The sequence below is a fragment of the Coregonus clupeaformis genome, chromosome 28 (assembly GCF_020615455.1).
Source record: "Coregonus clupeaformis isolate EN_2021a chromosome 28, ASM2061545v1, whole genome shotgun sequence".
Classification (NCBI taxonomy): domain Eukaryota; kingdom Metazoa; phylum Chordata; class Actinopteri; order Salmoniformes; family Salmonidae; genus Coregonus; species Coregonus clupeaformis.
In genome coordinates this window covers 19685491-19696836 of record NC_059219.1, presented here as the reverse complement: position 1 = coordinate 19696836, position 11346 = coordinate 19685491, and the positions used below count along the sequence as shown (strand labels likewise).

Genomic DNA, 11346 nt, shown 5'->3' with positions numbered 1-11346 from the left:
AATACCTTTTTATAGCCTACATAACAGATATTAATTCTAATTTACAAAACATATGTTTGTACAAAGTGTTGCATTGTTTATGTAGGTGTAGTAGTGATTGCTTTATGAAAGTTGGTATGCAACCTTCAAAGAAAGTGTTACCATAAATTAACTAATGTTACAGATCTGGAGGGGAGGGGAATCTGATCCTAGTTTTGTACATTTTACATATGCTCTTATCCAGAGCAATTAGGGTTAAGTGCCTTGCTCAAGGGCACATCGACAGATTTTTCACCTAGTCAGCTCGGAGATTAGAACCAGCGACCTTTCGGTTACTGGCACAACGCTCTTAACCACTAAGCTACCTGCCGCCATGTACCCAGGGGAAACTTCACACAGAACAATATTGTGACCACCAAAAATGAGCCAAGCTTCACATCATGGGAACCTATTATGTCGTTAGGTAAAGGGAAAGACCACCTGCCTCCCATTACTGGGAGTGCATCACAGGGTCCTGGCTATCCCAAGTATATCAGTCATGAGTCCTAATCCACAGTTGTCTGACAAGGGAAGTTCTGTCTGAGAACTGTTCATGATTCTCCAATTGGCCAAATTGGTGTCACGAGTATCCACACAGGCCACTGTAGGAACCAAAGATTATTTTTGCTAAACCCAAGATAGTTCACATGGGGCTTTGTCACACTGTGGGCACTCAATCAAGGAGGTGGGCAGAGCCAAGCATGAGCTAGAAAAACATATTATTGGCGCGTTTTAGTGTTCATTTGCATATTTCTGTTAGGGAACGCCTACTCTTGGAAGTGTATGTGTGCATTGTGCAAGAACTTGAATTCACCCCTGCTCTTCTTTTAAGTAATGTACGTTTCTAGGACGTTTAGGAAGTCAATCTACAAAACTGTTCATAGCAAATGATAGTTTTGGGAACAGAAAACTGTGTAGAGATGTTGGGATGTTTAATCTGAGAAAATAAGCAGAATATGGAACCAGCTTCGTCTTGATTCCTCTTGTCCCTCTGACTTGCCACTGGACTTCCTCTCTTTACCAAATATGGTATGAAAAGGAAAGCCGTTAGGGGAAGTTAAAGCGTTTCCCCCTTATTCATCTGGGTAGGAATGTAGGCTTCAGCTTTCTGCCCCAGCTAGGATGCAACTGGAGAAGGATCTGATCTGACTGAGAGACCCTGGGTAATACATTCTGATAATTCATTCAGGAAAGATGGAGAGCTGTCACTGTTTCTTTCTGCTTTGCTCCCTGGTCTTTGCGCTGTCTTTTGCAGAGGCGACAACGTTTGAGAATGAGATCGACCTTACAGAGTTTATTGGAAGGATTTCCTCCTATGGACTACTAGTCAGGGATCAACCTTTGGCTATCAACAGAGACATTCGCTTTGAAACAAACTCATTGGAGGAGCTTGAAGATCCAGAGGATTCCATTCCCATCTGGACTGATGAGGAACCAGTCAACACCAAGACTACTATCCCTGATATTCCTGACTATGGCCCCATAGTGTTGACCAACAATGGGGTGATCAAGGGACTCACAGTGGAAAAGACCCACATATTTTATGGGATCCCGTACGCGGACCCACCTGTGGCCGAGTACCGCTGGAAGGCCCCCAGACCGGTGACCCCGTGGCTGGGGGTGTACGACGCCACGTACCCGAGGGACGCATGTATGCAAGGCTGCAGTGGCCCTATATCTGACGAGTGCCCTCAGAAGGTAGGGGACTGACTCAGATGGGCTTGATAATGATTTTGTTATGATTTAGCGTAATGTTCTACCAGTATGTCATGTGCAGCGTGTTGACGGTGAAACGTGAAATTAACAAAGTCCTGACTAATCTCCTGATAACATCCAGAAACGTCTTTGATTCATCAATAATGTGAATATTTTATTTGCTGTGTGAAATGGCTTGTGAAATGTGAATATTTGGTTTCTGAAATGAAACGTGATTGTCCCGTAGGTGAGTGAGAACTGCCTCTACCTCAACATATTTGTACCTCTGGATGTGAACTTCAGTTCCCCTTTACTGACACCCCTGCCAGTGATGGTGTGGATCCACGGGGGGGATTTCATCGCTGGCTCAGCCTCCAAGCCCCTGTACGATGGGAGGTTCATCAGTAACTTCACACACACTGTGGTGGTGAACATGGCATATCGGCTAGGTAAGACAGGGGTGAAGTTTCTCTAGGTACATATCTAGGATCAGCTTCCCTAAACCTAACCTTAACCATTAGTGGGGAAAATGCCAAACTGACCAGGGTCAGTATCTAAAGGGAACGTCACCCCACACCTCTTCACTATACAACTTTTATCTATTTATCCAGGCTAGTTTCATTAAGATCAAATTGTTTCTTTCAACCCTAACCCTTTCATAAGAGACCTGGAACAGTGTAGAGACAGGGCAGAGACCTTGTGTGATTCATTAGTGTGGGGGGCGCATCGGGTTTGCTGATGACATTACCCTACACAGTCCCAAAAATAGGAAACAAATGGATATCTGGATGGTGATTCCAAACATTTATGAACAGAGTTGAGAGCTTGTCTAATATAGCAGAAGACCCTGGGTATATCAAATTGCTGTATATAATGGCCTTTTCTCAAGTGGACTTCGACTCCTCCTGTCCTCTCCTCGTTAAATACCATTTGGTGGGTGTAGCGAGTTGTGACCCTGTGGTGGCCTGATCAATATGGGTGTGTGGTCGTTAGAAATCACAGCACACACCATACACAACCTCCCTCTGGGCCACCGTAATCACAACGTTCTTCAACTGGGGGCGCATTCATTACGGAAACCGTTTACCATTTTAGAACCAAATGGAGCAAACTGAACGAAACGGGGAGGGACCTACCTGAATTTGTCCAATAGAAACTCTCGTTTGTGTTTTCAGCTTGGCGTAAACGGTTTCTGTTGCAAAACATTTAGCAACAGATGAAACGTTTTGCAACAGAATCGGAGTAATGATTACGCCCCCTTGTCGTTCAGTACCGTTTCCGTTGGATTAAACGTTGCACAACGTTCTGTCGAACTGAACGCACCCCTGAGCATCCTTTGCCGGATCCTCCGTTCACCTTTTAACGAATTGACATCTCCTACATATTGCGACCACATCGGTTTCTGGGTCACAGAGGAGAGATGGACACAGGAGTCGAGGAGGGGACAGACTTTCACCCAATTGAAAAAAGGCCATTATCTGTGTGGGTGTCAGAGGAGGCTGGGGGGCAGAGATGGGAGGATGGGTTCATTGTAATGGAATAAATAGAACGGTATCAAAACACCATGTGTTGATGTGTTTGACTCCGTTCCATCAATTCCACTCCAGACTTTATGATGAGCCCGTCCTCCTATATCTCCGCCCACCAACCTCCTCTGAGGGGTGTGTTGTTTTGTGTATATAGTTTTTCATGGACCAATGGACTTGCTCTATCATTGCAGGGGCGTTTGGTTTCCTCGTCTCGGGAAAAGACCCCAAAACCTCAGCAACCGGGAATTATGGGATCCTAGATCAGCAGGTTGCTCTTCTCTGGGTTCAACAGAACATTGCTCTGTTCGGCGGCGACCCCAGCAAGGCAAGCACGCACACATTATCCTGGGTCGTGTTCATTAGGGCATGCAAGGGAAAATGTTTACAAATGTTTCACAATGGAAAACGAATTAGAATGTTTCTTAGACTAGTCCACGTAGTCCCTCCCTGTTTCAGTCTGTTTCTTCCATTTAATGCCTTATGATCATGCCCCTTTGATCGAACAAACCACAGTCGTACGAAATGACAACATCTGATTTCTTCCGCCACCTCAAGTCTTTGATGATCTCAACGGGTTCAAACTGCTCTCTTTTTTTTGGTGTTGGGGTCAGGTGCAGGGTTGGGGACAGGTGCAGGGTTGGGGTCAAGTGCAGGGTTGGGGTCAGGTGCAGGGTTGGGGTCAATTCCATTTAAATTCAGTCAATTCAGGAAGTAAATAGACATTTAAATTCAAATTTTTCTCATTGAAATGTGAATTGTAATTTCCGTTTACTTCCTGAATGGACTGAATTGAAATGGAATTGATCCCAACTCTGGTCAGGAAAAACTCCTGGACTCGACACCAGATACACTGACCTAGATATTCACATTCTGACCATGTATAGAAATACCTTGTTGACAAGGTTGTATTTCAGCAGTGGTTGTTGTTGAATGACCTCTATATATATCCCGGGGTGCTGTCGTGACTGATTTGTAGTGATGCCCTGCTACTGGGAGAATAACAGCCTCTATGAGGCATAGCGAAGAGCTCCTCCAGCCCTGATGAGATTTCTCTGAGTGGTTAGAGAGTGGGGAAAGAGGCTCTTCGGAGAGAGGTCGATGCTGCAGAGTAGGGTTGCACATATCCAGGAACTTTCAATAAATTCTCTGGTTTTCCAGAAGTCCTTGTTGGGCCCAACTGCAGAGACAGACCCAGCACAAACACATTGGTTGGATCATGCCGAAAGAGAAATGACTGGCACCTCATACAAACAGCTAGTACCATACTCTGGTTGGTTAAGAAAAAGCCTTTCAGTTCTGTAAACCACCTCCATCAAACAAAGATAAACAGCCTTATCATTCTTCACTTCTCAAATTGCACCCAGGGGATATTATATATCTAAATTAGGCATAAAACCATCAGGATTATGTGTGTTTGTGTACATTGTTATTTTCTCTGTCTGTGGACATACAACCCAACCCTGATTATGGCCCATTAACATCAACCACAGGTGACCGTGTTTGGGGAGAGTGCAGGAGCCCAGTCAGTGAGCCTCCACCTGATGGTCCAGAGCAGTAAGCCCCTGTTCAGACAGGCTGTGTTCCAGAGCCTACCCTTCTCCATCCCTCTCAAGACCAGGTCAGTGACCACTAACCCCTAACATCTGGGTAGTGTTCATTAGGGCACACCGTAGCAAAAACAAGCGTTTCTCATTGGACAGATCCCACATTTCTCTCCCTGTTTCAGTCCGTTTTCTTCCGTTGGTCGAATGAACACATGACTCAGCTAGTGGTCTTGATCGCTAACTCCTTAAAGATGAAATCCGCCGTAGGGGAAACGGCGCCACTGTCCGCCCCACCGCCGTTGTTATTGTTTTTGTTTTGTTGACGAAGCAGAGGTGAGGAGTGTCGTGCAACGTAGTGAAATAAATTGCAGTACATTTTCTGCTGTTCTATCGTGCGTGCAATGATGTCAGAGTGACAAATACAGTGTTTGTTGTTTGCAGTAACTTCTTTGTTGTTGTAATATCCCAAACAGACGAGGCAGTTTCACAATGAAGGATTTCAGGTTTAAGAAGGAGACCCTCACTTTGCTTCTATCATCTATATTGATCAACTTATCCTTCCCACATTTTGAATGAGTAGTCCTTACCATATGTAAATAGGAAATTGACTACAAAAGTGAATCACCCAGCTTCCTGATAAGTGTTTCGTTATATGGCCTGCCTAGCTACAAGGAGTAAACAGGATAAATTCAATAAAATTACATTCAATCAATAAAATACTATATTATTTATCCCCTCAGGGTTACAGTTTAGACATGCTAATTTTTCCAAGAAGACAAGGTACCTTTAAGTTCCTGCCCATGTCCTAGTAAAACACTCATTCCATCTACAGCTGTCGTTACTCTCCTGGAAGAGATGTGGCACTACCTAATGTTCCCATTGAGCAGAGAGAGACTATCTGTGGTTTGTTGTCTTTGTTCCAGACATGATGCCCTGAAGCTGGGGAGGGACTTTGCCAAGCAGGCCAACTGCTCTGTGAGCGACTTCGTTTGCCTGCTGTCCCTCAGTCCTCAGGCTGTCCTCGCTGCCCAGATGAAATCAAGTAGGAGACCAGTCTTCCTCTGTGTCTCTGTCGATTTCTGACTGAAGACTAACCATTTTTAGATAAAGTGTGCATCCCAAATTGTACCCTATCCCCTCTATAGTGCACTGCTTTTGACCATGGCCCATAGGTCTCGGGTCAAAAGTAGTGCACTATAAAGGAAATAAGGAGGAATTTGGAACACAACCAGTTGACCCTCTACCTATCTACCGTTGACCTATCTAAGTTGACCCTCTACCTATCTACCGTTGACCTATCTAAGTTGACCCTCTACCCATCTACCGTTGACCTATCTAAGTTGACCCTCTACCTATCTAAGTTGACTCTCTACCTATCTACCGTTGACCTATCTATGTTGACCCTCTACCTATCTAAGTTGACCCTCTACCTATCCACCATTGACCTATCTAAGTTGACCCTCTACCTATCTACCGTTGACCTATCTAAGTTGACCCTCTACCTATCTACCGTTGACCTATCAAAGTTGATCCTCTACCTATCTAAGTTGATCCTCTACCTATCTACCGTTGACCTATCTAAGTTGACCCTCAACCTATCCACCGTTGACTTATATAAGTTGACCCTCTATCGATCTAAGTTGATCCTCTACCTATCCACCGTTGACCTATCTAAGTTGACCCTCTACCTATCTACCTTTGACCCTCTACCTATCTACCGTTGACCTATCTAAGTTGACCCTCTACCTATCTAAGTTCACCCTCTACCTATCTACCGTTGACCTATCTAAGTTGACCCTCTACCTATCTAAGTTGACCCTCTACCTATCTACTGTTGACCTATCTAAGTTGACCCTCTACCTATCCACCATTGACCTATCTAAGTTGAGCCTCTACCTATCTAAGTTGACCCTCTACCTATCTACCGTTGACCTATCAAAGTTGATCCTCTACCTATCTAAGTTGATCCTCTACCTATCTACCGTTGACCTATCTAAGTTGACCCTCAACCTATCCACCATTGACCTATCTAAGTTGACCCTCTATCGATCTACCGTGACCTATCTAAGTTGACCCTCTACCTATCTACCGTTGAGCCTCTACCTATCTAAGTTGACCCTCTACCTATCTACCGTTGACCTATCTAAGTTGACCCTCTACCTATCTAAGTTGATCCTCTACCTATCTACTGTTGACCTAACTAAGTTGACTCTCTACCTATCCACCATTGACCTATCTAAGTTGAGCCTCTACCTATCTACCGTTGACCTATCTAAGTTGACCCTCTACCTATCCACCATTGACCTATCTAAGTTGACCCTCTACCTATCTACTGTTGACCTATCTAAGTTGACCCTCTACCTATCTAAGTTGACCCTCTACCTATCTACTGTTGACCTATCTAAGTTGACCCTCTACCTATCCACCATTGACCTATCTAAGTTGACCCTCTACCTATCTACTGTTGACCTATCTAAGTTGACCGTCTACCTATCTAAGTTGACCCTCTACCTATCTACTGTTGACCTATCTAAGTTGACTCTCTACCTATCCACCATTGACTTATCTAAGTTGACCCTCTACCTATCTAAGTTGACCCTCTACCGATCTACCGTTGACTTATCTAAGTTGACCCTCTACCTTTCTAAGTTGACCCTCTACCTATCTACCGTTGACCTATCTAAGTTGACCCTCAACCTATCCACCATTGACCTATCTAAGTTGACCCTCTAGCTATCTAAGTTGACCCTCTACCTATCTACCGTTGACCTATCTAAGTTGACCCTCTACCTATCTACTGTTGACCTATCTAAGTTGAGCCTCTACCTATCTAAGTTGACCCTCTACCTATCCACTGTTGACTTATATAAGTTGACCCTCTACCTATCTACTGTTGACCTATCTAAGTTGAACCTCTACCTATCTAAGTTGACCCTCTACCTATCTAAGTTGACCCTCTACCTATCTACCGTTGACCTATCTAAGTTGACCCTCTACCGTTGACCTATCTAAGTTGACCCTCTACCTATCTAAGTTGACCCTCTACCTATCTACCGTTGACCAATCTAAGTTGACCCTCTACCTATCTAAGTTGACCCTCTACCTATCTAAGTTGACCCTCTACCTATCTACCGTTGACCTATCTAAGTTGAGCCTCTACCTATCTAAGTTGACCCTCTACCTATCCACCGTTGACTTATATAAGTTGACCCTCTATCGATCTAAGTTGATCCTCTACCTATCCACCGTTGACCTATCTAAGTTGACCGTCTACCTATCTAACGTTGACCTATCTAAGTTGACCCTCTACCTATCTAAGTTGACCGTCTACCGATCTACCGTTGACCTATCTAAGTTGATCCTCTACCTATCTAAGTTGACACTCTACCTATCTAAGTTGACCTTCTACCTATCTACTATTTACCTATCTTAGTTGACCCTCTACCTATCCACCATTGACCAATATAAGTTGACCCTCTACCTATCTAAGTTGACCCTCTACCTATCTACCGTTGACCTATCTAAGTTGACCCTCTACCTATCTACTGTTGACCTATCTAAGTTGACTCTCTACCTATCCACCATTGACTTATCTAAGTTGACCCTCTATCGATCTAGTTGACCCTCTACCTATCCACCATTGACCTATCTAAGTTGACCCTCTACCTATCTACCGTTGACCAATCTAAGTTGACCCTCTACCTATCTACCATTGATCTATCTAAGTTGATCCTCTACCTATCTAAGTTGACCCGCTACCTATCTAAGTTGACCCTCTACCTATCTAAGTTGACCCTCTACCTATCTACCGTTGACCTATCTAAGTTGACCCGCTACCTATCTAAGTTGAGCCTCTACCTATCTAAGTTGACCCTCTACCTATCCACCGTTGACTTATATAAGTTGACCCTCTATCGATCTAAGTTGATCCTCTACCTATCCACCGTTGACCTATCTAAGTTGACCGTCTACCTATCTAACGTTGACCTATCTAAGTTGACCCTCTACCTATCTAAGTTGACCCTCTACTGATCTACCGTTGACCTATCTAAGTTGACCGTCTACCGATCTACCGTTGACCTATCTAAGTTGATCCTCTACCTATCTAAGTTGACACTCTACCTATCTAAGTTGACCTTCTACCTATCTACTGTTGACCTATCTAAGTTGACTCTCTACCTATCCACCATTGACCTATCTAAGTTGACCCTCTACCTATCTAAGTTGACCCTCTACCTATCTACCGTTGACCTATCTAAGTTGACCCGCTACCTATCTAAGTTGAGCCTCTACCTATCTAAGTTGACCCTCTACCTATCTACCTTTGACCCTCTACCTATCTACCGTTGACCGATCTAAGTTGACCCTCTACCTATCTAAGTTCACCCTCTACCTATCTACCGTTGACCTATTTAAGTTGACCCTCTACCTATCTAAGTTGACCCTCTACCTATCTACTGTTGACCTATCTAAGTTGACCCTCTACCTATCCACCATTGACCTATATAAGTTGAGCCTCTACCTATCTACCGTTGACCTATCTAAGTTGAGCCTCTACCTATCTAAGTTGACCCGCTACCTATCTAAGTTGACCCTCTACCTATCTAAGTTGACCCTCTACCTATCTACCGTTGACCTATCTAAGTTGACCCTCTACCTATCTAAGTTGACCCTCTACCTATCTACTGTTGACCTAACTAAGTTGACCCTCTACCTATCCACCATTGACCTATCTAAGTTGAGCCTCTACCTATCTACCGTTGACCTATCTAAGTTGACCCTCTACCTATCTACTGTTGACCTATCTAAGTTGACTCTCTACCTATCCACCATTGACCTATCTAAGTTGAGCCTCTACCTATCTAAGTTGACCTTCTACCTATCTACCGTTGACCTATCTAAGTTGACCCTCAACCTATCCACCATTGACCTATCTAAGTTGACCCTCTATCGATCTACCGTTGACATATCTGCCTGCGGTTACGAAACCCCTACCTGTCCCAGACCTGCTGTTTTCAACTCTTAATGATCGGCTATGAAAAGCCAACTGAGAGACCTGAGCCCTAGGACCATACGTCGGGACTACCGGCCGTGGTGACTCCTTGCTGTCCCCAGTCCGCCTGGCCTTGCTGCTATTCCAGTTTCAACTGTTCTGCCTGCGGTTATGGAACCCCTACCTGTCCCAGACCTGCTGTTTTCAACTCTTAATGATCGGCTAGAAAAGCCAACTGAGATTTATTCCTGATTATTATTTGACCATGCTTGTCACTTATGAACATTTTTGAACATCTTAGCATGGTTCTGTTATAATCTCCACCCGGCACAGCCAGAAGAGGACTGGCCACCCCTCATAGCCTGGTTCCTCTCTAGGTTTCTTCCTAGGTTTTGGCCTTTCTAGGGAGTTTTTCCTAGCCACCGTGCTTCTACACCTGCATTACTAGCTGTTTGGGGTTTTAGGCTGGGTTTCTGTACAGCACTTCGAGATATCAGCTGATGTACGAAGGGCTATATAAAATAAAATTGATTGAAAAATTGAAAATTGATTGATATCTAAGTTGACCCTCTACCTATCTACCGTTGAACCTCTACCTATCTACCGTTGACCTATCTAAGTTGACCCTCTACCTATCTAAGTTGATCCTCTACCTATCTACCATTGACCTATCTAAGTTGACCCTCTACCTATCCACCATTGACCAATCTAAGTTGACCCTCTACCTATCTAAGTTGACCCTCTACCTATCTACTGTTGACCTATCTAAGTTGACCTATCCACCATTGACCTATCTAAGTTGAGCCTCTACCTATCTACCATTGACCTATCTAAGTTGACCCTCTACCTATCTACTGTTGACCTATCTAAGTTGACCCTCTACCTATCTAAGTTGACCCTCTACCTATCTACTGTTGACCTATCTAAGTTGACCCTCTACCTATCTACCATTGACCTATCTAAGTTGACCGTCTACCTATCCACAATTGACCTATCTAAGTTGACTCTCTATCGATCTACCATTGACCTATCTAAGTTGACCCTCTACCTATCTAAGTTGACCTTCTACCTATCTACTGTTGACCGATCTAAGTTGACCCTCTACCTATCTAAGTTGACCCTCTACCTATCTAAGTTGACCCGCTACCTATCTAAGTTGACCCTCTACCTATCTAAGTTGACCCTCTACCTATCTACTGTTGACCTATCTAAGTTGGCTCTCTACCTATCTAAGTTGACCCTCTACCTATCCACCATTGACCTATCTAAGTTGACCCTCTATCGATCTACCGTTGACCTATCTAAGTTGACCCTCTACCTATCTAAGTTGACCCTCTACCTATCTACTGTTGACCTATCTAAGTTGACCCTCTACCTATCTAAGTTGACCCTCTACCTATCTACCATTGACCTATATAAGTTGACTCTCTACCTATCTACCATTGACCTATCTAAGTTCACCCTCTACCGATCTAATTTGACCCGCTACGTATCTACCATTGACCTATCTAAGTTGACCCTCTACCTATCTAAGTTGACTCTCTACCTATCTACCGTTGACCTATCT

General features: G+C 44.1%; 1 protein-coding gene across 1 annotated transcript in view; it reads left to right on the top strand.

Moving 5' to 3' along the window:
• The first annotated feature begins 853 nt into the window (after window positions 1–853).
• LOC121543367 (crystal protein) overlaps window positions 854–11346 on the top strand; it is a 46612-nt gene continuing 36119 nt past the window's right edge. The window contains exons 1-5 of the mRNA XM_041853180.2: window positions 854–1716; window positions 1961–2162; window positions 3434–3567; window positions 4733–4860; window positions 5710–5828. Of these exons, the coding sequence (XP_041709114.2) occupies window positions 1213–1716; window positions 1961–2162; window positions 3434–3567; window positions 4733–4860; window positions 5710–5828 (1087 nt within the window). The 5' untranslated portion in view covers window positions 854–1212. The remainder of the gene's footprint in view (window positions 1717–1960; window positions 2163–3433; window positions 3568–4732; window positions 4861–5709; window positions 5829–11346) is intronic.